Source organism: Oncorhynchus kisutch, linkage group LG2 (genome assembly GCF_002021735.2).
Source record: "Oncorhynchus kisutch isolate 150728-3 linkage group LG2, Okis_V2, whole genome shotgun sequence".
Lineage (NCBI taxonomy): Eukaryota > Metazoa > Chordata > Actinopteri > Salmoniformes > Salmonidae > Oncorhynchus > Oncorhynchus kisutch.
In genome coordinates this window covers 57,703,913-57,730,114 of record NC_034175.2, presented here as the reverse complement: position 1 = coordinate 57,730,114, position 26,202 = coordinate 57,703,913, and the positions used below count along the sequence as shown (strand labels likewise).

Sequence of the window (26,202 nt, the reverse complement as noted above, 5' to 3'; positions counted from 1 at the left end):
GGTTAGGATTGGCTAACTCCAAGACTATGGAGACTGCAACATTTGATCTACAAACTCAGAAGACCCTTCCTCTGTCCTGTGATATGGCCGATAGCAGATCTACGCTATAGTTATAAATATTTAAAATGCAATAGGTTCTGCTCCACCTGCCTCTGTCCTGTAGGCAGTTCCAGTAGGCTGTGTATGTGTATCAGGAGATAAAAGCGGAGATGGTGAGAGCACAAGAGAGTATCTCTGAGGCAGTTTATGTGGTAGAAGCCTCTGCTCTATTTATACTCAACCAGTCAGGAGACACTACATAGATCAATAAGCACTACTGGAGTCCAATCAGGAAACAAGGGGTTGCTAAATACATGGTGTAATGTATGAATGCTATTCAATGAGGAAATGGAAGGATGCTACACTCTTAGAAAAAATGGTGCCAAAAGGAAACCCTTTTTGGTTTCAGGTAGAACTAGGGTTGTGGAGATCACAAAATTTAGTCAGCCAGTGATTGTCAACCAAATAATTTTCGGTTTCACGGTAATTGACCGTTAATTAACATAAACACATTTAGCATCTCCTGGCTTCCACACATAGCTACAAGCCATTTTAAAAAGTCTAATACATCCATGTAATATAACCTACACCTTCACAATAAATCCATGTAATATAACCTACACCTTCACAATAAACTCATTTTTTAAAATTTTATACAGGTCTAAAGAAGCATGATATGAAGAAAATGTCATCTATTTCAGATGAAAATAATAGCATACTCTGAGTTGTCCTTATGTTAGGTCCTGATGTGGCTATGCCAAATGGCTGTGGGCTACGCTAGTTAATTTAGCAGACAAAATGTGCTTATAATTCCGTGGCATTAGTTTATATTATTTGATAGTATGAAGAATACAATTGAACAAAGCTGAATCAAATGTTAATATTTTGTCCAAATGATTTGAGGGAGTGCGCACATGCTGTTATTCTGTGTTGAGTAGTTAACCAAGAAATAGGTATTGCTATTTGCTTAATTTAGAGTTATTCATGTAACTTCAGTTGTTCTACAAACGTTGGGCTGTATGTTTAGAATTCAAATACATTGTATGGCTGCATGATGAGACTCTAATAATGATTTGTTATTTGGGCAGGCTGTACACACTCCAATAGTCTCTCATTCACAATTTGTCAAGCACTTGATAAATGCTTCGAATTTCACGGCAGCATCCTGTTTGTGTCTGTAATGCACCCTAAAAAAATCCATGCCTTTTGTGGCCCGGAGTGCTGCGTTGTGCCCTTCTCCCTGAGTGTGCTGTGCAATCCGAAGCATCTCTCACTCACATGGCTTTCCGTCACGTGGTCGGGTCTTTCTCACAGGCTACAAATGAAGACAGAGACATCAGGGATGCAATTGCGCACGTCCTTATCCAACTCCGAGGTCCATATTGAAGATATTGTAACTGTCCACATTTACTTTTCGTCAGCCAACAAGATGAGTAGGCCTAACGAACAGCAAATGCACTACCCTATGTCAATCTACTATCCCCCATAGTACAAAAGTTGACCTATTCTATTCTGTGTGAGAAATACATATTCCAAACATGGTCTGGGACAATTGTGGGATGCGATAGATCACAAATTAATACAACCACTAGCATAAAGAAAACGTTTTCATGCAATGAGCCTGACGCAACAGAGCAGAACGTTTAGCTTAAAATGTTGATAAACTATCAGACTATTTCTTCACATTATAAGCACAGTAATGTGTGCATGGCAGTAGGCTATACGTGTGAATGTTCTATTAGCAGAAAACACCATTATCAAAAGCGAACTCAAATGCAATTATGCATGTAATGCTTTTCTTATAAAGGTGCATTTTTATGGTGAAAATGATCTTCCCCAAACTTGAAACTCACGCGCTGCTTATATAGGATCCTGGGACTAAACATCTCCCTCTGCAACTGGATCCTGGACTTCCTGACGGGCCGCCCCCAGGTGGTAAGGGTAGGTAACATCACATTTGCCATGCTGATCCTCAACACGGGGGCCCCTCAGGGGTGTGTGCTCAGTCCCCTCCTGTATTCCCTGTTCACTCATGACTGCATAGCAAGGCACAACTCCAACACCATCAACAAGTTTGCCGATGACACAACAGTGATATGCCTGATCACCAACAACGATGAGACAGCCTACTGAGAGGAGGACCGAGACCTGGCTGTGTGGTGCCAGGACAACAACTTCTCCCTCAACGTGATCAAGACAAAGGAGATAATTGTTAACTACAGGAAAAGGAGGACCGAGCACGCCCCATTCTTGACGATGGGGCTGCAGTGGAGAAGGTTGAGAACTTCAAGTTCCTTGGTGTCCACATCACTAACAAACTATCATTGTCCAAACACACTAAGACAGTCGTGAAGAGGGCACGACAAAGCCTTTCCCCTTGGAGACTTGGCACGGGTCTTCAGATCCTCAAAAGGTTCTACAGCTGCATCATCGAGAGCATCCTGTCTTGTTGCATCACTACCTGGTATGGCTCAGCCTCCAACTGCAAGGCACTACAAAGGGTAGTGCATACGGTCCAGTACATTACTGGGGCCAAGCTTCCCACCATCCAGGACCTCTATACCAGGCGGTGTCAGAGGAAGGCCCTAAAATGTGGCTGCTGGGCTGTTTGGGTGTTTGTATGTGTGTGGAAAATGTGACTAAGACCCAGCCTCTCCACTCACCCCCCTGTCTCACCCTGTCTTCCCTTTCCTACCCTCCCCTCACCCCACCTCCCCCTTCTTCCCCCAGCCTCTCCTTGCCTCTACCTCTCCCTCTCTCTCCAACGCTCCCTGCCTCTCCCTAGGCCTAGCCTATAGAAAGCTGGTGGGATCCTCCTCTTTTTATTAGGGGCCAATTACATAGCCTATAGAAATGTTGCGCAACATGAGCTCATGAGCTCTCATGAAGTGTTTGATTAGATTTTCAAATACTTTTGCATTGATGTCAGAGTGATTAGATGGACAATGGAGTGGTGAGTACCAGGCAGTTATCAAGTTTGGTAGGCTGTTGATGACCATCAGCAGCATCAGAGCTTGGAGAAGGTTAATTTCCGTGACTAAACGATCATGTGGAATTTGACTGCCTTCATGACTTATGACTGCCGGTGTGGCAGTAATACGGTCACCGCAACAGCCCTAGGTAGAACCATTTTAGGTTCCATGTAGAACCCTCTGTGGAAAGGGTTCTACATGGAACCAGAAATGGTTCTTGAAAGGGTTCTCCTATGGGGACAGCCAAAAAACCCTTTTAGGTTCTAGAACTTTTTTTCTTAGTGTATAAACATGCTATTCAGTAAGGAAGCAGAGGTTATTCATACTATTCAATAGGGAAACTGAGGTTATTCATACTATTCAATAGGGAAACAAACATTGATCATACTATTCAATAAGGAAACGGAGGTTGATCATACTATTCAATAAGGAAACGGAGGTTATTCATACTATTCAATAGGGAAACAAACATTGATCATACTATTCAATAAGGAAACGGAGGTTGATCATACTATTCAATAAGGAAACGGAGGTTATTCATACTATTCAATAAGGAAACAGAGGTTATTCATACTATTCAATAAGGAAACGGAGGTTATTCATACTATTCAATAAGGAAACAGAGGTTATTCATACTATTCAATAAGGAAACAGAGGTTATTCATACTATTCAATAAGGAAACGGAGGTTATTCATACTATTCAATAAGGAAACGGAGGTTATTCATACTATTCAATAAGGAAACAGAGGTTATTCATACTATTCAATAAGGAAACAGAGGTTATTCATACTATTCAATAAGGAAACAGAGGTTATTCATACTATTCAATAAGGAAACAGAGGTTATTCATACTATTCAATAAGGAAACGGAGGTTATTCATACTATTCAATAAGGAAACGGAGGTTATTCATACTATTCAATAAGGAAACAGAGGTTATTCATACTATTCAATAAGGAAACAGAGGTTATTCATACTATTCAATAAGGAAACAGAGGTTATTCATACTATTCAATAAGGAAACAGAGGTTATTCATACTATTCAATGAGGAAACAGAGGTTATTCATACTATTCAATGAGGAAACAGAGGTTGTTCATACTATTCAATAAGGAAACGGAGGATATTCATACTATTCAATAAGGAAACGGAGGATATTCATACTTTTTTTTTTTTTTTTTTTTTATTTCACCTTTATTTAACCAGGTAGGCTAGTTGAGAACAAGTTCTCATTTGCAACTGCGACCTGGCCAAGATAAAGCATAGCAGTGTGAGCATACAACAAAGAGTTACACATGGAGTAAACAATTAACAAGTCAATAACACAGTAGAAAACGAAGGGGGGGGTCTATATACAATGTGTGCAAAAGGCATGAGGAGGTAGGCAAATAATTACAATTTTGCAGATTAACACTGGAGTGATAAAAGATCAGATGGTCATGTACAGGTAGAGATATTGGTGTGCAGAAGAGCAGAAAAGTAAATAAATAAAAACAGTACGGGGATGAGGTAGGTGAAAAGAGGAAATAGGATTTTGCTGTATACACGCTATTGAACCTCCGTCTGTTTCTCTTTGATCTCACTCCATTGATTTTAAACCTATTGATATGAACAGTCATGCACAATTAGTACAGTTTATATTGTGGAATTTCAAACCATCAGATATTCACAGCTGATGATATCTAATGCAATCAGTCATAGATGCTGCTACACCTGTGTGTGTGTGTGTGTGTGTGTGTGTGTGTGTGTGTGTGTGTGTGTGTGTGTGTGTGTGTGTGTGTGTGTGTGTGTGTGTGTGTGTGTGTGTGTGTGTGTGTGTGTGTGTGTGTGTGTGTGTGTGTGTGTGTGTGTGTGTGTGTGCGCGTGCTTGCGTGTGTGTGTCATTGCATTATTATGGTGTGTCTCAGTAGGCTGGGGGATAAACCCATCTGTTTCTGAGTGAATCATAGGTGGAAAGAGAAGAATGCCTTTGCTGTGCGCAAGACTAAATGTGCCTGCATGCGTTTACCTTGTGTGTGGTTGCTGGGCTGTTTGGGTGTTTGTACGTGTGTGGAAAATGTGACTAAGACCCAGCCTCTCCCCTCACCCCCCTGTCTCACCCTGTCTTCCCTTTCCTCCCCCTCCCCTCACCCCACCTCTCCCTTCTTACCCCAGCCTCTCCTTGCCTCTCCCTCTCCCCTCTCTCCCCAATGCTCCCTGCCTCTTGCTCCCCGCAGCTCTCTACCTCCATTCCCCTCAACCTCCTCTCCCCACCTCTCTCTCTCTCTCTCCCGCCCTCTCTCCCTCCCCTCCCCTCCTCTACCCGCCTCCCCACCTCTCCCTCTCTCCCAGCAATTCTGTATTACAGAGGTAATGATGGGAGTTGAGATCTCTTGTTGACAGCCTAGAGCAGCAATAAAGCTGTCTTTCTGTTTTATTTATTATTTTTATTGAAGCAAGTAGCCTAAGCCTGGAGAGTGAAAGGGGAAAAAGGTGCTCAGATGATAGCGTATTCCAACACTTGAGAGAAAGGAGGGTGGTTTTCTTTGATGCTCTCCTCTCTCTAAGGCTCATACACAGCAGCAAAGAACACAACAGAACAGTGGCGTTTTATAGAGGAGAAGCCATTCTCTCTCTGGCTTGGGTCAGAGCCATGATAACAAGGCTGAATAATGATCATGACATTCCTCCAATTAGCGAGCAGAGATTCACTTTGTTTAATCTTCTGAACATTAGGAGGGTTAGTTACAGTAGGAGGATGATAGACATTTGTCTCTGTCTGTAAACTATTAGAGATGCTCTTCTAAAATCTACTGCGGTATAATTCTTATTCTTGTGTCTCCTTGTGTCTCCTAGCTTCTTTTTGTGTCCTATGACAAATAAACACACACACAGGTCCGTATGTACCCTTCTCATCTAATTATAATCAAGTTTAAACTCAAACTGCACACACACAAACACACACAAATACACGCATACGATTAGCATGTCTTTTTTTGTTTTAGCAGCCAGGGTATCAACAATATCTATTGTGTTTTCAGTGCATCATATCCATCCTTCACAGACAGTGTAATGAATAGAGGGTTGTCAAGGGAGACCCAGAGCTGGTCTGTGACTGGCTGGTTATCTCAACAACATTTCCTCCCTGCCATCAGAATGCCACTAGACTGCATCACAACCATCTACCATGCCTATGTCTGCTCACACTGAACATAATGGCCTAGCACAGATGTGCCTGCCTGGCCCCCTAGCTGGGCGCTCCCATTCACACTGTTATTTAGTCTTTGATGTGGAGTGGGTGGGCTGTCCTTTCCCCCCCAAAAAGTGTATGTGTGTGTGTATGCCTGTGTGTGTGGATCTACATGTGTATTTTAGTGCTTAAAGATAGCCACTGTATTCTCTGTCTACCTCAGTATTTAGATATTATATTACATGTAATTCCCTGAGAGTCAGCTTGTCTTTCTAACAGCCTGCTCTGCTCTGGGCAGGAGAACACCTGCTGTTGACATCCATATGGACACAGCCATGCTAGAAGCTCTATGGCTCTCACAAACACACCAACACACGCTCATACACTAACCAATGTTTGTCTGGTTAAAGATGGAATATGTCTCCTTCTATGTAAAGAATTACACATTTATACACATTGATACCCATCTTTGTTTAACAAATAGTTAAACAAACATAGAGAGAAAGGATAGATGGATAGATGGGGCACCTGTTGTTTATGTCCATATGTTAGGCTATACTACAGACAGTTTCCCTGTGGTGTCTGTATAACCTGGCCGAGCGGAACCTCTGCCTTACAGACGCTAGTGGCATCGAGACCATTAATAAATGGACTAGGTTTAATCAGGAATGAAGGTCTGAACAAGACATTTGGCCATACACAGGTTCATTATATAATCAGGTCTTTCTGTCCTGTCTACAGTAGGTGAGCAGTCATTTTGTTGGCCTGACTGTCTCTGTATGTCAGTTAGTCAGTGTTGTTCTCAAACTGACCCTTCTTCCTCCCTTCTGCTGTCTCAGGGTCTTCTCTGGGCCAGAAGCCGGTTCAGTGTTTGGGTGTGTTTGTGGGGGCCGGAGGGGCTTGCCAGTGTCTTCTTCCGTAATGTATATGTCCCAGTCTTGTTGTAAATCAGTCTACAGCTTGGCTGAGTCCTCCTCTGAGCCCCCAAACACACAATAACCCTTCCTGGTCCTTATTAGGTCAACCCTAGAATGAGACAAAGGGGGGTGGGACAGTATTATGTCATTGATGGGATCCTCTGGAAATAGGAGCAAGAGAAATACAGCTTTCTAGCACCTATTTCCTATGTTCTCTCCTCTTTCCTCTCTCCTCTTTCCTCTCTCCTATTTCCTGTATTTTCTCCTCTCTCCTCTTCCCTCTCTTCTCTTCTCTCCTCCCTCCTCTCCTGTCTGTACTCAGGGACACTCCCCTGCAGCAGATGGATGGTTCTCAGCTGGCTCTAGAGGATATTGATCGTCAGGATGGAAATAGTTTCCCTCCATGGTCATTATCATCATCTGAGCTGTAGCTAATGGATTCACGTCCTCCTTGTTCATTGCTCCATTGTTCACTGAGTTTGAGTCAAAAGAGGGAATGTTGGCCTGTTGGGTTTGCAAGAAGAGCCCATGTTAAATGCACTCACTGCCATTTCGGTGTGTGTGTGTTTGTGTTAAGGAGGAAGGGCATCAGAGCCAGATCATGGTAGTCTGAGAGAAAGTAATAATACTGGATTAAAAATGGATTAACAGCCTCACTGTCACAGTTCTCCTCCTCCTCCTCTCCATTCTTCTCACTATCTCCCTCCCTCTCCTCCCTCTCCTCTTCTCTTCTCTCCTCTCCTCCCTCCCTCCCTCCCTCCCTCCCTCCCTCCCTCCCTCCCTCCCTCCCTCCCTCCCTCCCTCCCTCCCTCCCTCCCTCCCTCCCTCCCTCCCTCCCTCTCCTCTCCTCTCCTCTCCTCTCCTCTCCTCTCCTCTCCTCTCCTCTCCTCCTCTCCTCCTTCTCACAAAAAGTAACTTCCGTTGTGTTGTCATTACTTTGCCTCTGGCTTCCCATTCCAAACATGCTAGACTGGCTCTCTCCTCCTCCTCCTCCTCCTCCTCCTCCTCCTCCTCCTCCTCCTCCTCCTCCTCCTCCTCCTCCTCCTCCTCCTCCTCCTCCTCATCCTCCTCTCAGAGTTTCCACAGACCCTGCACATAACACCAAAGCTGTGGTCCACTTCTCATGCTTTCTACCCCAGAAGGACCTAGACCTGAAGGCATTGGTCTACCCCCCCCCCCCCCACCTTCCACACCACCTCTCCCCTCCTCTTGGTTCTGTGGTTTGTGATCTCATGTCTAGACCAGCTGTCTCCTGCCTGCTCAGTTCTCTCCACTTTGTCATCAACCCCACAGCTGAGTCAAGGGAAAATATGACATCGCTTTCTCTCCATCTCTCCTTCTCTCCATCTCTCAATCCCTCCCTCTCTCCCTCTCTTTCATTTAAAAGGTGCTCTTGGCGTTAATGTGAGATTGACCTGGGAACGAGGGAACGGCCGACTATTACTATGTCAACAGGACTTAAGTCTCTCTCATCTCACTCGCTACGTTTCATATCATTCTCTAACGAAGACTCCATACTAACACAGACCAACTTGTAAAGCTGATAAAAGATGCATGTTCAATTCTCCTAAAGATACTACGATAAATCCTGTTAAGTCAAATAAAAATGTTTTGTCACATGCTTCATAAACAACAGGTATAGACTAACAGTGCAATGCTTGCTTAAGGCCCTTCCCAACAATGCAGATTCAAAAAATGTAAACAGCAGAAACATTTTAAAATAATAACACAAGGAATAAATACACAATGAGTAACGATAACTTGGCTATATACATGTGGTACCAGTACTGAGTCGATGTTCAGGGGTACAAGGTAATTGAGGTAGATGTACATATAGGTAGGGATAAAGTGACAGGTAACAGGATAGATAATCAACAGTAACAGCAGTGTATGTGAAAAGAGTGCAAAAAGGGTACATGTAGATATTCCGGGTAGCTATTGGTTAACTATTTCACTAACTATTTATCAGTCTCATAGCTTAGAGGTAGAAGCTGTTCAAGGTCTTGTTGGTTCCAGACTTGGTGCATGGGTACCGCTTGCTGTGCGGTAGCAGAGAGAACAGCTATGACTTTGGTGGCTGGAGTCTTTGAAAATTTTTAGGGCCTTCCTCTGACACCTCCTGGTATAGAGGTCCTGGATGGCAGGGAGCTTGGCCCAAGTGATGTACTGGGCCGTACTCACTACCCTCTGTAGCGCTTGCTGCCAAGCAGTTGCCATCCCAAGTGGTGATGCAGCAAGTCAAAATGCTCTCAATGGTGCAGCTGTATTCCTTTTTGAGGATCTGAGGGCCCATGCCAAATTTTTATAGCCTCCTGAAGGGAAAGAAGCGTTGTTGTGCCCTCTTCATGACTATGTTGATGTGTGTGGACCATGATAGTTCCTTAGTGATGTGGACATAGAGGAACATGAAGCTCTCAACCTGCTCCACAACAGCCCCGTCGATATGGATGTGGGCGTGCTCGGCCCTCTGTTTCCTGTAGTCCATGATCAGCTCCTTTGTGTTGCTGACGTTTAGGGAGAGGTTGTTGTCCTGGCACCACACTGCCAGGTCTCTGACCTCTTCCCTGTAGGCTGTCTGATTGTCACCGGGGACAACCGGGGCACGCACCCCTGAGGAGCCACCTTGTTGAGCGTCATCGTGGTGGATGTGTTATTGCCTACCCTTACCACCTGGGGGCGGCCCGTCAGGAAGTCCAGGATCCACTTGCAGAGGGAGGTGTTCAGTCCCAGGGTCCTTAGCTTAGTGGTGAGCTTGGAGGGTACAACGGTGTTGAACGCTGAGCTATAGTCAATGAACAGCATTCTCACATAGGTTTTCCTTTTGACCAGGTGGGCAAGGGCAGTGTGGCGTGCAATGGAGATTGTGTCATCTGTAGATCTTTTGGGGCAGTATGCGAATTGGAGTGGGTCCAGGTTGTCTGGGATGATGGTGTTGATGTGAGCCATGACCAGCCTGTCAAAGCATTTCATGGCTACAGTCGTGAGTGCTACGGGGCTACCTTGACTTTCTTGTAATTACAGATCGGGTCAGGGAGAGGTTGAAAATGTTAATGAAGACACTTGCCAGCTGGTCAACACATGCTCTGAGTATGCGTCCTGGTAATCCATCTGGCCCTGCTGCCTTGTGAATGTTCACCTGTTTAAAGGTCTTGCTCACATCGGCTACGGAGAGCATGATCACGCAGTTGTCTGGAACAGCTGGGGCTCTCATGCATGGTTCAGTGTTGCTAGCCTCGAAGCCCACATAGAAGGTATTTAGCTCGTCTGGTAGGCTTGCGTCACTGGACAGCTTGTGGCTGAGTTTCCCTTTGTAATCTGTGATAGTTTGCAAGCCCTGCCACATCTGGCGAGTGTCAGAGCCAGTGTAGTAGGATTTGATCTTGGTCATGTAATGACACATTGCCTGTTTGATGGTTCGTCAGAGGACGTAGCGGGATTTCTTATAAGCGTCCGGATTAGTGTTCCGCTCCTTGAAAGCGGCAGCTCTAGCCTTTAGCTCAGTGAGGTTATATTCCAGTCTGTGCTCGCGAAACAATCCTGTAGCTTAGCATTCTCTTCATCTGACCACTTCTGTATTCAGCACGTTACTGGTACTTCCTGTCTGGGTTTTTGCTTGTAAGCAGGAATCAAGAGTGTAGAGATATGGTCAGATTTGCCAAATGTGTGTGTGGAGTAAAGGTCATCTAGAGTTGCACAGGTGACATCAAATCAAATCAAATCAAATTTATTTATATAGCCCTTCGTACATCAGCTGATATCTCAAAGTGCTGTACAGAAACCCAGCCTAAAACCCCAAACAGCAAGCAATGCAGGTGTAGAAGCACGGTGGCTAGGAAAAACTCCCTAGAAAAGCCAAAACCTAGGAAGAAACCTAGAGAGGAACCAGGCTATGTGGGGTGGCCAGTCCTCTTCTGGCTGTGCCGGGTGGAGATTATAACAGAACATGGCCAAGATGTTCAAATGTTCATAAATGACCAGCATGGTCGAATAATAATAAGGCAGAACAGTTGAAACTGGAGCAGCAGCACGGTCAGGTGGACTGGGGACAGCAAGGAGTCATCATGTCAGGTAGTCCTGGGGCATGGTCCTAGGGCTCAGGTCCTCCGAGAGAGAGAAAGAAAGAGAGAAGGAGAGAATTAGAGAACGCACACTTAGATTCACCCAGGACACCGAATAGGACAGGAGAAGTACTCCAGATATAACAAACTGACCCTAGCCCCCCGACACATAAACTACTGCAGCATAAATACTGGAGGCTGAGACAGGAGGACATGACATGCTAGTAGAAATTAGGTAAAGCTGATTTCAGTTGTCCTGCATTAAAGTCACCGGCCACTAGGAGGACCGCTACTGGGTGAGCATTTTCTTGTTTGCATATGGCCTTATACAGCTCGTTGAGTGCGGTCTTAGTGCCAGCATCGGTTTGTGGTGGTGAATAGACAGCTATGGGAAATGTAGATGAAAAATCTCTTGATAAATAGTGTTGTCTGCAGCTTATCATATCTATTTTAACCTCTTAAGGTATAGGGGGCAGCATTTTCACTTTTGGATAAATAGCGTGCCCAATTTCAACTTCCTGCTACTCATGCCAGGAATATATGATATGCATATGATTAGTATATGTGTATAGAAAACACTCTGAAGTTTATAAAACTGTTTCAATCATGTCAGCTTATCATGAGGTATTTTAACTCAGGCAAGCAGAAATTCGAGGCTTCTTTCATATTAGAGATTGTGCACCAGTTGTTGTTAACAAAGAGACACAAGCCTTCTCCTCTTAGCTTCCCCGATGCAGCCGTTCTGTCTTGCCGATGTATAGAAAAAAACGGCAGATTTATATTTACCATGTCCTTTAAATTTAACATGACTCCGAGAAACATAGGATATTACAGTTCTCAAATCACGTTGATAGGATATTCTCGAACGGGCTCATCCAGTTTATTCTCCAGTGATTGCACATTCGCAAATAAAATGGAGGGTAGAGGCGATTTATCCACTCTCCAGCGTAGTCTCGTCAGGTATCCCTCATTTCAGCCTCTATAGCGCCTTCTCGGGGGTGGGGGATTTGGGCCTGGTCCGCGATAATCAATGTCTTTCGCCTCCGACTCATTGAAGTAGAAGTCCTCGACCAAATCAAGGTTAATGATAGCTGTTCTGATGTCCAGAAGGTATTTTCGGTCATAGGAAACGATGACGGAAACATTATGTTAAAAAATATTATGTTAGTAACTTAACAGGATTTATCAGTGTCACATAATATCTTTAGGAGATTGTGTCTATTGTGGGCACACAGCTTGATGCTGCACTGTGTTTTTGGCTTTTGCAGTTTTAAATCAAGTGGCCTGTCTCTGCAGAACACATACCCATGGCACCTCCAAAACATTACCAGAGCCCAATTACACAGACAACACATCACACTGAATACTCTGAAACAATAAGACAATGGGCCTCTGTTGAAAGTCATCTCTAACTAATATCGCTGAGGTGTCAGGACATGATGATGGTGAGGACCCGTGTGTTGTAATCAGTGGTGATGGTAATGTGTCTTCAGGGAGCTCCAGTGATGAGGATAGATTGATGGTTTATTTAGGTTTGGCTCTGGCACAGTGGGTGGACATCTTGGATTGCTTCAGTCTTTTCCCTCACTGATTCAGCTCCTCTCCCCCAATTCTTGAAGGTTGAGCAGTTTGAATATCTCAGTTTTTTTTGGTGAAAAACATTTGTGTGATGAGTAACCATACCTTCTCTGCTATGCAATCTGGTTTCAGAGCTGGTCATGGGTGCACCTCAGCCACGCTCAAGGTCCTAAACGATATCTTAACCGCCATCGATAAGAAACATTACTGTGCAGCCGTATTCATTGATCTGGCCAAGGCTTTCGACTCTGTCAATCACCACATCCTCATCGGCAGACTCGACAGCCTCGGTTTCTCAAATGATTGCCTCGCCTGGTTCACCAACTACTTCTCTGATAGAGTTCAGTGTGTCAAATCGGAGGGTCTGCTGTCCGGACCTCTGGCAGTCTCTATGTGGGTGGCACAGGGTTAAATTCTTGGACCGACTCTCTTCTCTGTATACATCAATGAGGTCGCTCTTGCTGCTGGTGAGTCCCTGATCCACCTCTACGCAGACGACACCATTCTGTATACTTCCGGCCCTTCTTTGGACACTGTGTTAACAACCCTCCAGGCAAGCTTCAATGCCATACAACTCTCCTTCCGTGGCCTCCAATTGCTCTTAAATACAAGTAAAACTAAATGCATGCTCTTCAACCGATCGCTACCTGCACCTACCCGCCTGTCCAACATCACTACTCTGGACGGCTCTGACTTAGAATACGTGGACAACTACAAATACTTAGGTGTCTGGTTAGACTGTAAACTCTCCTTCCAGACCCATATCAAACATCTCCAATCCAAAGTTAAATCTAGAATTGGCTTCCTATTTCGCAACAAAGCATCCTTCACTCATGCTGCCAAACATACCCTTGTAAAACTGACCATCCTACCAATCCTCGACTTTGGCGATGTCATTTACAAAATAGCCTCCAATACCCTACTCAACAAATTGGATGCAGTCTATCACAGTGCAATCCGTTTTATCACCAAAGCCCCATATACTACCCACCATTGCGACCTGTACGCTCTCGTTGGCTGGCCCTCGCTTCATACTCGTCGCCAAACCCACTGGCTCCATGTCATCTACAAGACCCTGCTAGGTAAAGTCCCCCCTTATCTCAGCTCGCTGATCACCACAGCATCTCCCACCTGTAGCACACGCTCCAGCAGGTATCTCTCTAGTCACCCCCAAAACCAATTCTTTCTTTGGCCGCCTCTCCTTCCAGTTCTCTGCTGCCAATGACTGGAACGAACTACAAAAATCTCTGAAACTGGAAACACTTATCTCCCTCACTAGCTTTAAGCACCAACTGTCAGAGCAGCTCACAGATTACTGCACCTGTACATAGCCCACCTATAATTTAGCCCAAACAATTACCTCTTTCCCAACTGTATTTAATTTTAATTTATTTATTTATTTTGCTCCTTTGCACCCCATTATTTTTTATTCTACTTTGCACATTCTTCCATTGCAAAACTACCATTCCAGTGTTTTACTTGCTATATTGTATTTACTTTGCCATCATGGCCTTTTTTGCCTTTACCTCCCTTCTCACCTCATTTGCTCACATTGTATATAGACTTGTTTATACTGTATTATTGACTGTATGTTTGTTTTACTCCATGTGTAACTCTGTGTCGTTGTATCTGTCAAACTGCTTTGCTTTATCTTGGCCAGGTCGCAATTGTAAATGAGAACTTGTTCTCAACTTGCCTACCTGGTTAAATAAAGGTCAAATAAAATAAAATAAATAAAACCATGCCTAAGACCTGAAGACTCATGGTTGCTCCCATAGCTAATATTTGAGTTTTAGCTCTTTGGGCTAACACAGGCTTGAGTTGTGTAGAAGTCCCCCCCCCCCCCCCCCTCTCTCTGAGGGATTATCGCCCTGTTGCAACAGTCTAAACCCATCCTGAACTCCTCTCTCTATGTGTTAATACTTTATAGCAACCGTAGAGAAAACAAGGGCATGTCACATCCACGTGTCCTCTCATGCATAACACTGCGGCTTGTTTCTACGGTGTTAAATGGAGTTGGTTGCCTAAGGCTCTTTGAATCATGTTTGCCCTTGGAAATATGTTTTAAAAAACCGGGGAGGTTGAGATGAGTTTGTTTTACAGTTTTTCCTTCACATACAGTATGAGAGTTCACACACTAGCAGTCACACTTCAGGCTTTAATCTGACGCAACAGTCAACATCACAGATGAAAAGGTAGCCTGAACAGAAACACTATGAAATGTGGAGTTTCGACTAAATGTGTGAAATGTAACTTTATACTGTACATAATGGATATAAGGATGTTTCTAACAACTGTTGGTAATTACATTTGAAAAGTGCATCTTCAAAAAGACAAGTGCATCCTTTCAGATTCTCCAAAACAACCATGCTGTATATTTTGTTATTATTCATTAATAATATATTCTTTATATGATTCAAGCCCAGAACAGCAGAGTGAGAGTGGGCACTGTAAATTAGTATTCAGTAGTGAATTGCATCTCTCTGCCTTTGATCTGTGCATCATCATCATCATCATCATCATCATCATCACAGTTGATAGCCACAAGCACTCAGCCTGCTAATGTTTACAGCCCTCCACACATCTATTTTTCCAACCACAGCAGCAGAGCAGCACAGTCATTGTCAAGGTATCAATAGAAGACGGGTCCCTCCTCGCTACTGAAGAAATGTACTAATGTGTGACAAATAGATGCTGTATGGTGGGGGAGGGAGAGAGGGGTTTTAAAGCACACAGAGAACCTCCTCCCTTATCTATCCTCTCTCCCGCCCTCTCTCTATCCATCTATCTCTCCCTCTCCTCCTCCTCCTCTCTCTCCCTCTCTCTCCTCTCATTCCATCTCTCCTCTCTCTCTCTCTCTCTCTCTCTCTCTCTCTCTCTCTCTCTATCCTCTCTTTCCATCTCTCTCTCTCTCTCTCTATCCTCTCTTTCCATCTCTCCTCTCTCTCTCTCTCTCTCTCTCTCTCTCTCTCTCTCTCTCTCCTTCTCTCTTTCCATCTCTCCTCTCCCTACTCTCTCTCTCTCTCCTTCTCTCTTTCCATCTCTCCTCTCTCTCTTGCCTGCAGGCTTTCTGTTCTTTAATTGCTGTTTATTAGATGAGGAGTTGCTGCTGCTGCTTGCTCTGAGAATATGCTCTTCCATGCAACAGTGGTTCCATTACAATCACCAAAGTCCCATCTCTACAGGCAAGGTCTGGGCGTGTGTGTGTGCACACATATGCAAATTGCTGTGTCTGTGTGCATGCATGTTTGTGTGTGTGTGTGTGTGTGTGATGCAGTGGTGGTAGCTTGCAGCAGCAGCAGCACCCAGAGGAGATTCAGCTCTTTGTTATATACCGAACGTCTCAGACTCTGAATTGAATAAAGGTTATTGTTCGGTGCTGTACCGCTCAGGACAATAAGGCAGCAGGATTATTGTGGAGGGTTTAGTGAGAGTTTTGTGTCGACTGTGCGTTTCAGCAATAAAGAAGCGCAGCTCATCCTCAGTCCTCCTCTTCTTGTGCTTATTCATTAGCAATAAAAGAAGCTTTCTAGCAGAGCAGTAATCTGATTTTTCATGTTTTAGTGTTCTGTGTAGTGTACTCCCACACAGTCCTATAGCTCAGAGCAGCCTCAGCACTAATGCTCCGTCACATAACATAAACAAACATCACACGGAAAGACATAGGTCATAAAGAATTTTTTTTTATTTGAAATCCCATGTCTAGGGGTCTGGCGTGGTCACATTCTGTCAGACTGGAGGATTTAACCTTTATTTATCCAGGTTATTCTGAGTTTTAAAATCTATTTTTCACTAGAAACCATCAGACCAGAGGCTAATCCTAGACTGACAAAGGCCAACATAATGGGAGGGTATTGGTCACCACAGTGTGTGTGAGTGAGGAGGAGATTGTGGAACATTCTTGGTCTTTTACTGTGGTTCCGTGAGAAATAATTGGGGTTAACTCAGATTTAATTTGGGTCTCTGTCTCTAATTCCTCTCTGCCTCCCTTCTCCCTCCTCTGAGGAGTCTCTTCTATCTCTCTCTTCCTCCCACCCTCTCTCTTCCTCCCTCCCTCTCTCTTCTCCTCCCGTGCAGCCAAAACATCTGTGTCTCTCATCAGAGCTCTGGAACTGAAACGGCTTGGCCCATCCAGAACTTGCGGAGTGTGTGTGTTTGTGTAGTTTTGCACATGTGTGTGCCTGTCTGTGTGTGCAGAGAGAGACCTTACTGTGATTGCAGTAGAGTCAGGGGGACTATGCCAATAGTTGTGTGTGTGTGTGTGTGTGTGTGTGTGTGTGTGTGTGTGTGTGTGTGTGTGTGTGTGTGTGTGTGTGTGTGTGTGTGTGTGTGTGTGAACAGGTGTGTTTGTGTCCAAGCTCCCTCTGATTGCAGTCAAGGTGAATCTCCTTCTATGTTGTATCTGTGTTCATTAGCATGGGGGCAGTCACTATATTATTGTCTGAGTGATTGGTTACACTTGTTCAACCAGGGTTAATACACAACTTCCTGCTCTCTACACTGCACTCCTCTCAGATGCGGTTGCCAGTGTGTGTGTGTGTGTGTGTGTGTGTGTGTGTGTGTGTGTGTGTGTGTGTGTGTGTGTGTGTGTGCGCGCGTGTGTGTGCGCGTGTGTGTGCAGTTTGAGTTTAAACTTGATTATAATTAGATGAGAAGGGAACATACGGACCTGCCTTAGCTCACTGAGTCAGTCAATCAGCCAGATTAGAGAGCTGATATACAGTACACAGTACACATACACACACACACACACATGCACGTGCGCACGCACACACACGCACTCTCATACACACACATACACACGTACCCTCACACGTCCCCTACAGCCCCTGGTGTAATGACACAAACTTGACCCACTGACTTTTAGAACCATCTCTCTCTCCCTCTCTCTCTCTCTCGCTCTCTCTCTCTCTCTCTCTCTCTCTCTCTCTCTCTCTCTCTCTCTCTCTCTCTCTCTCTCTCTCTCTCTCTCTCTCTCTCTCTCTTTCTCTCTCTCACACTTCTCATTTGAAACTGGCTTCTGAATTAGCATATTCTCACTGATAACATAAATCAAACTGATGGAGCTTTGTGCTGCCTAGCTGAGCCTCTCCTATGTGCTCTCTCTTTGTCTTGTCCTCTCTCTCTCTCTCTCTCTCTCTCTCTCTCTTTCTCTCTCTCTCTCTCTCTCTCTCTCTCTCTCTCTCTCTCTCTCTCTCTCTCTTTCTCTCTCTCTCTCTCTCTCTCTCTCCCTCCTTCCCTCCCGCCCTCCCCTCCCTCCCCCCCCTCCCTCCCTCCCCCCCCCCTCCCTCCCTCCCTCCCTGGATGTTTCTGTCAGTCTATTAATGGTGTTGGCTGGCCTTGCTGTAGATGTCCTTGCAGGCGACTGACAGAACATATTCCCTGGCAGCCCTCTCCTCTCCTTCCTGACACCCAATAAAACAACCACCATTTTTCTACCCTTCTCTGACGGGATGCACAGAGCAAATGTGTAGGAGTCTGGGGCCGTCGAAGGCCTGTGTGTGTGTGTACGTGTGTTTGCGTGCGTGTGTGATCCCCATGCTCTGTGTGCAGTAGATAGATGGTGTCTGTCATATGCAGTGTTAGCTCAGTCAGCACAGTTGACAGGATGATGACGTCTCTGCCTATATCATGCTCCTATTATGATATATCACTGTTCTGCTATCTGCTTAATAACATCATATCACTGCCATAGAGCTTTTTACTCTAGGAAAACAAATGTGTCGCAAACACATACAGCTGATTGCGAGTGTTGCTCTCTGTGACCTGAACTCAAACGGTTGCCTCTTCAGAGTGATAAAGTTTCCTTCTACGACCTCGCTCCCTCTCTCTTCCTCTCTTGGCTGTGTAAATATTCATTTTCCAGATTGGCACACTGTGTGTGTGTGTGTGTGCGTGTGTGTGCCTGTGTGTGTGTGTGTGTGTGTGTGTGTGTGTGTGTGTGTGTGTGTGTGTGTGTGTGTGTGTGTGTGTGTGTGTGTGTGTGTGAAATGCAGAGCCATGCTAATTGGGCCGTCCTGCAGGGTTGGAACTGTGAGTGACAGAAGGCAAGGTGTTTAAAAAGCAGAGAGTAGTCACAGCTGGGGGAGTGTTATAGCTCTCATACACACACATACACACTCTGGTATCTCTCTCTCTCTCTCTCTCTCCCTCTCTCAATTCAATTTCAATTTCAATTTAAGGGGCTTTATTGGCATGGGCAACATATGTTTACATTGCCAAAGCAAGTGAAATAGATGATAAACAAAAGTGAAATAAAGTGAAATAAACAATACAAAAATAACAGTAAACATTACACTCACAAAAGTTCCAAAATAATAAAGACATTTCAAATGTCATATTATGTCTATATACAGTGTTGTAACATAAATATAGGTTGTATTTCAAATGTTGTTTGTTCTTCACTGGTTGCACTTTTCAATTTGGCAACAGGTGTCACGCCTTGATCTGTTTCACCTGTCCTTGTGCTTGTCTCCACCCCCTTCCTGGTGTCACCCATCTTTCCTAGTTATCCCCTGAGTTTTCTCTCTGTCTGTGTCAGTTTGTCTTGTTTGTTCAAGTTAACCAGTGTTTGCTTTTCCCCAGTTTTTTTTTTCTCCCTCCTGATTTTGACCCTGACCTGACCCTGGCCTACCTGCCGTCCCGTAGTCCTGTAGTCCTGTACCTTGGCCCCTACTCTGGATTACCGACCTCTGCCTGACCTGACCCTGACCCTGGGCCTGCCTGCCATCCTGTACCTTGTCCCCTACTCTGGATTACCGACCTCTGCCTGACCTGACCCTGACCCTGGGCCTGCCTGCCATCCTGTACCTTGTCCCCTACTCTGGATTACCGACCTCTGCTTGACCTGACCCTGACCCTGGGCCTGCCTGCCATCCTGTACCTTGTCCCCTACTCTGGATTACCGACCTCTGCCTGACCTGACCCTGAGCCTGCCTGCCATCCTGTACCTTGTCCCCTACTCTGGATTACCGACCTCTGCCTGACCTGACCCTGACCCTGGGCCTGCCTGCCATCCTGTACCTTGGCCCCTACTCTGGATTACCGACCTCTGCCTGACCTGACCCTGAGCCTGCCTGCCATCCTGTACCTTGTCCCCTACTCTGGATTACCGACCTCTGCCTGACCTGACCCTGACCCTGGGCCTGCCTGCCATCCTGTACCTTGTCCCCTACTCTGGATTACCGACCTCTGCTTGACCTGACCCTGACCCTGGGCCTGCCTGCCATCCTGTACCTTGTCCCCTACTCTGGATTACCGACCTCTGCCTGACCTGACCCTGAGCCTGCCTGCCATCCTGTACCTTGTCCCCTACTCTGGATTACCGACCTCTGCCTGACCTGACCCTGACCCTGGGCCTGCCTGCCATCCTGTACCTTGGCCCCTACTCTGGATTACCGACCTCTGCCTGACCTGACCCTGAGCCTGCCTGCCATCCTGTACCTTGTCCCCTACTCTGGATTACCGACCTCTGCCTGACCTGACCCTGACCCTGGGCCTGCCTGCCATCCTGTACCTTGTCCCCTACTCTGGATTACCGACCTCTCCCTGACCTGAACCTGACCCTGGGCCTGCCATCCTGTACCTTGTCCCCTACTCTGGATTACCGACCTCTGCCTGACCTGACCCTGACCCTGGGCCTGCCATCCTGTACCTTGTCCCCTACTCTGGATTACCGACCTCTGCCTGACCTGACCCTGACCCTGGGCCTGCCTGCCATCATGTACCTTGTCCCCTACTCTGGATTACCGACCTCTGCCTGACCTGACCCTGGGCCTGCCTGCCATCCTGTACCTTGTCCCCTACTCTGGATTACCGACCTCTGCCTGACCTAACCCTGACCCTGGGCCTGCCTGCCATCCTGTACCTTGGCCCCTCTTCTCTGGATTATCAACCCCTGCCTGCCTTGACCTGTCGTTTGCCTACCCCTGTTCTTGCAATAAACATTGTTACTTCAACACAGTCTGCACTTGGGTCTTACCGGAAACCCGATACAGGTCACACATCTTGCTGCTGGGATTGCACACTGTGATATTTCACCCAATCAGTGGCGGCTGTAGGCATAGGCAACATGGGCAGCCGCCTAGGACGGCATCTTGCCAGGGGTGGCATGGGGCGCCCGCACAAAACATTTAAAAAATATATACAGTGGGGCAAAAAAGTATTTAGTCAGCCACCAATTGTGCAAGTTCTCCCACTTAAAAAGATGAGAGAGGCCTGTCATTTTCATCATAGGTACACTTCAACTATGACAAACAATGTGAAAAAAAATCCAGAAAATCACATTGTAGGATTTTTTATGAATTTATTTGCAAATTATGGTGGAAAATAAGTATTTGGTCAATACCAAAAGTTTATCTCAATACTTTGTTATATACCCTTTGTTGCCAATGACAGAGGTCAAATGTTTTCTGTAAGTCTTCACAAGGTTTTCACACAATGTTGCTGGTATTTTGGCCCATTCCTCCATGCAGATCTCCTCTAGAGCAGTGATGTTTTGGGGCTGTTACTGGGCAACACGGACTTTCAACTCCCTCCAAAGATTTTCTATGGGGTTGAGATCTGGAGACTGGCTAGGCCACTCCAGGACCTTGAAATGCTTCTTATGAAGCCACTCCTTCGTTGCCCGGGCGGTGTGTTTGGGATCATTGTCATGCTGAAAGACCCAGACACGTTTGTCACGTAGAGTAGGCCAGATGGCTAAACTGGATATCCTAACCTCTATAAAAATAAAAAGATGGCGGAACCGCAAAAGTTCTTGTGTGCAAAGGTGTTTATTTACAAGTGATTCCGGAACAGAAAACAACAGTACTGCCATCAACGTCTACCTTATGGGACAGCTTAACAACAATGCTGCCCCATCCACAGCTCAATCCAAAAAATCCCCCTTAGAGACTGGAGAGAGGCTCCTTTTGTAGGGCTAGCCCCTCCCCTCAGAACAATTAACCCTAATTAATTAATCAATTAACAATACAAACCTACATTTTCCATGAACTAAACATACTAAAGGATATACATTGCAACACGGTTTTAAACAATATCACAACATAACATTTACAACATTACATCACTACTGATAATATCTTTCAATATGCCCATATGCATTAATGAGCCATTTGGGACAGGCACTATAAAGCCAACCCAATTCCCTTAGCTCGGGTCCTTTTCCAGCATACCCAGAAGCTACAGAGATGGAGAGAGAGGAACAGAACAAACAAACAATGCGCTCATCCACAACATTGATAAATATAATAATTATTGTATCTCTCAAATATGAACATTGACAAGTGTGAAATGCATGCACCAAGACAGAAGTTAAATTGTGTGTCGACCCACATTGTTAACTTATGGTATAATGGCGCAGGGAGGAGTGATGAATATGTGTATATATAAGAACCAAATGCTGCCCGCGGCCAGTGACGGACTTCTACGTCACATTACCTTCCTCCTCTCCTGAAGCGACCATGTACGGGAGCCTTGATAGGTAGTCCGCAGTAACGTTCTCTTTTCCTGCCTTGTGACGGACACAGAACCTGAAGGGCTGGAGCTCCAGATACCACCTGGTCACACGAGAATTCCGGTCCTTCATGGTCTGGATCCAGGTCAGTGCTCTGTGGTCCGTGTGCAGGTCAAATTCCCTCCCAAGAAGGTAGTAACGGAGGCTATCTAGGGCCCACTTTATAGCCAGGCACTCCTTTTCGATTGTAGAATACCTGGTTTCCCTGGGCAACAGCTTCCGACTCAGGTACAGCACAGGAAGCTCTTCTCCTGGCTCCCCTTGGGCCAGTACAGCTCCAATTCCTACAGCCGAAGCGTCCACCTGCACGAGAAATCTCTTCTTAAAATCAGGGGTCTGGAGAACAGGGAATGAGCACAGTCGTTTTTTTAGTGTCATGAAGGCTTCCTCACACTCCTCAGTCCACTTCACAGGGTTGCTGGCCCCCTTCGAAGTGAGGTTGGTCAGAGGGACAGCGATGGTCGAAAACTGTGGAATGAATCTCCGGTACCACCCTGCCAGACCTAGGAAGGACTTCACCTGTGTCTTGGTTCTGGGTTGAGGGCTATTCCTGATGGACTCCACTTTCTCCACCTGAGGCCGAACTTCACCCTTACCCAGCTGGTAACCCAGGTACTTTGTCTCCTGTTTCGCCCACTCACACTTCAGGAGGTTAAGCGTGAGGCCTGCTTCATGGATCTTCCCCAGGACGCTGCTAAGATGCTGTATGTGCTCCTCCCAGGAGTGGCTGTAGATCACCACGTCATCCAAGTAAGCAGCACAGTAATCGTCACAGTCCTGGAGGACCTTGTCCATCAGCCTCTGGAAAGTCGCAGGGGCCCCATGAAGGCCAAACGGCATGACCTTGAACTGGAACAGGCCCATTGGCGTCCGGAATGCAGTGTAGGCCTTGGATTGTTCATCCAGGGGCACCTGCCAGTACCCTTTGCAGAGATCCAATGTGGTGATGTAATGAGCTCTACCTATTCTCTCCAGTAAGTCGTCAATGCGGGGCATGGGATAGGCATCAAACTGGGAGATGGCATTCACCTTACGGAAGTCCATGCAGACGCGCAAAGAGCCATCCTTCTTTGGGACAATGACAATAGGGCTGCTCCATTCACTTGAAGATGGCTCGACAACATCCATCTCTATCATGGTGTGGACCTCTTCCTTGAGGGCTACCACCAGCCTCTCAGGCACACGGTAAGGATGCTGGCGGACAGGGTTCTGGCCAGGTTTCAAACGAATGACGTGTTCCAGGACTTTGGTTCTTCCTGGTCTCTGACTGAAGAGGGCCGGATACTTGCCAAACAGCTGCTTCAGCTCATCTTGCTTGTCTTCTTCCAGGTGAGCCAGTATGACTTCTGCTCGTTCTTTCCATGCCTCTGTGACCCCATCCGACTCATCCTCTTCTACTCTGCGGACCAGAAAGGACTTTCCTTTGGAGAGTTCCTCTTTCTCCTCCCAGGCCTTGAGAAGGTTCACATGGTAGGTTTGCTTCTTCTTACCCTTGTCCGGGTGCAGCACCTCGTAGGTCACTGGGCCCATCTTCCTCCCGATTAGGTACGGTCCTTGCCATTGCGCAAGGAGCTTGCTGGTAGATGAGGGAAGGAGGAGCAGGACTTTCTGTCCTGGCTCAAACTCTCTGTGGCGAGCGTGCTGGTCATAGCCTCTCTTCTGGGCCTTCTGGGCTTGCTGTAGGTTTGCTCTAGCTTCCTCTTGGTACCGTTCCAACCTGTCTCGCATCTGGAGGACATACTGGACAATCCCCTGTCCTGAGGTAGCTACTGGGGAACCTTCCCAGCACTTCTTCAGCAGGTCCAGTGGTCCTTGCACTGGCCATCCATAGAGGAGTTCGAATGGCGAGAAACCTGTCGATGCCTGAGGCACCTCCCTGTAAGCAAAAAGCAGAAAGGGTAACCACTTATCCCAGTCTTTACCAGTGTCAGCCACAAACTTCCTCAGCATGTTCTTGAGCGTTTGATTGAATCTCTCTACGAGCCCATCCGTTTGGGGATGGTAGGGAGTAGTCCTCAAGCCTTTAATGCCCAGCTGTCGGTGGAGTTGAACCATCAGTCGCGAGGTGAAGTTTGTCCCTTGGTCCGTCAGGATTTCATCTGGGATTCCTACACGAGAGAAGAGCTGAACAAGAGCACTGATTATCTTTGGAGTGGTTATGGAACGGAGTGGGAAGGCTTCTGGGAACCGGGTGGCATAGTCACAGATCACCAATATATACTTGTAACCTGCACTACTCTTCTCCAAGGGTCCAACAATGTCCATTGCAATTCTCTTGAATGGGGTAGAGATAACTGGCAGTGAACATAGAGGAGCCCGTTCAGACCTACGGACAGCACTGGTTTTCTGGCACGTGGGGCATGATTTGCAGTATTTTTGTACATCAGTATACATGGAGGGCCAAAAGAAACGGGAGCCTAGCCTAAGATAGGTCTTATGTTGCCCTAGATGGCCTGCCCATGGAACTGTATGTGCAAGGTTGAGAACAAGTGGTCTACAGGTAGATGGCACCACCAACTTCCTGCTATCTGCCTCTGACCCAAGGTAGAGTATGTGGTTGTCTACTGTGTAAATCCCCCCACATAAAGATTGACTGTCCCCAGCTAAGGCCTTGTCAAACAAACATTTCAAGGTTGCGTCAGACTTCTGCAGTGTAGCAAAATTTTGTGGAACATCCCATTGCACCTCTAACCCAGACACATCAGCAACAGGTACAGGGGTTCCCACATACTTCTCAAGACGCCGCTGGCGGCGTGACTTTCTGGGCCCTTTGGTTCCCCCCTCGCACAGACTATCACACAAGTCAGGCAGAGGTTGTAAACCAGCTTTGGCCTGGGCACGAGTGACAACTGAACATGCCATCTGAACATCAGACTGGCAAACTGACTGCTCATATAGCTGACCCCCCACACTTCCCAACAGATCAGAGAGTACAGGCACATCCCTCCCCAAAATCATCTCAAAAGGTAGCTTCTCCATTACCCCAACTTTGAGGAGGTATTTCTGACCAAGAATCTCAACTGTAAGCTCAGCTGTGGGCTGCTGTGACTGGTCACCATGGACACATTGGATCAGTGTCTGATGACCATAATCAATGTCTGAGATTCCCAAGGCTTGGAAAGCTGCCGCAGTCATCCCCCTCTTCAAAGGGGGAGACACCCTGGACCCAAACTGTTACCGACCAATATCCATCCTGCCCTGCCAATCTAAGGTCTTCGAAAGCCAAGTCAACAAACAGATCACTGACCATCTCGAATCCCACCGTACCTTCTCCGCTATGCAATCTGGTTTCCGAGCCAGTCACCGGTGCACCTCAGCCACGCTCAAGGTACTAAACGATATCCTAACCGCCATCAATAAAAGACAATACTGTGCAGCCGTCTTCATCGACCTGGCCAAGGCTTTCAGCTCTGTCAATCACCATATTCTTATCGGCAGACTCAGTAGCCTCGGTTTTTCTAATGACTGCCTTGCCTGGTTCACCAACTACTTTGCAGACAGAGTTCAGTGTGTCAAATCGGAGGGCGTGTTGTCCGGTCCTCTGGCAGTCTCTATGGGGGTGCCACAGGGTTCAATTCTCGGGCCGACTCTTTTCTCTGTATGTATCAATGATGTTACTCTTGCTGCGGGCGATACCCTGATCCACCTCTATGCAGACAACACCATTCTGTATACTTCTGGCCCTTCCTTGGACACTGTGCTATCTAACCTCCAAACGAGCTACAATGCCATACAACACTCCTTCCGTGGCCTCCAAATGCTCTTAAACGCTAGTAAAGCCAAATGCATGCTTTTCAACCATTCGCTGCCTGCACCCGCACGCCCGACTAGCATCACCACCCTGGATGGTTCCGACCTAGAATATGTGGACATCTATAAGTACCTAGGTGTCTGGCTAGACTGTAAACTCTCCTTCCAAACTCATATCAAACATCTCCAATCTAAAATCAAAT

General features: G+C 46.2%; 2 protein-coding genes across 2 annotated transcripts in view; one reads left to right on the top strand and one right to left on the bottom strand.

The window, feature by feature from the left end:
* The window catches only part of LOC116356390 (uncharacterized), a 64,827-nt gene extending 39,575 nt beyond the window's left edge, over window positions 1-25,252 (bottom strand). The window contains exon 1 of the mRNA XM_031802181.1: window positions 22,174-25,252. Within this exon, the coding sequence (XP_031658041.1) occupies window positions 22,174-25,228 (3,055 nt within the window). The 5' untranslated portion in view covers window positions 25,229-25,252. The remainder of the gene's footprint in view (window positions 1-22,173) is intronic.
* The window catches only part of enox1 (ecto-NOX disulfide-thiol exchanger 1), a gene marked incomplete at its 3' end in the record, with an annotated part of 106,836 nt that overhangs the window by 20,559 nt on the left and 60,075 nt on the right, over window positions 1-26,202 (top strand).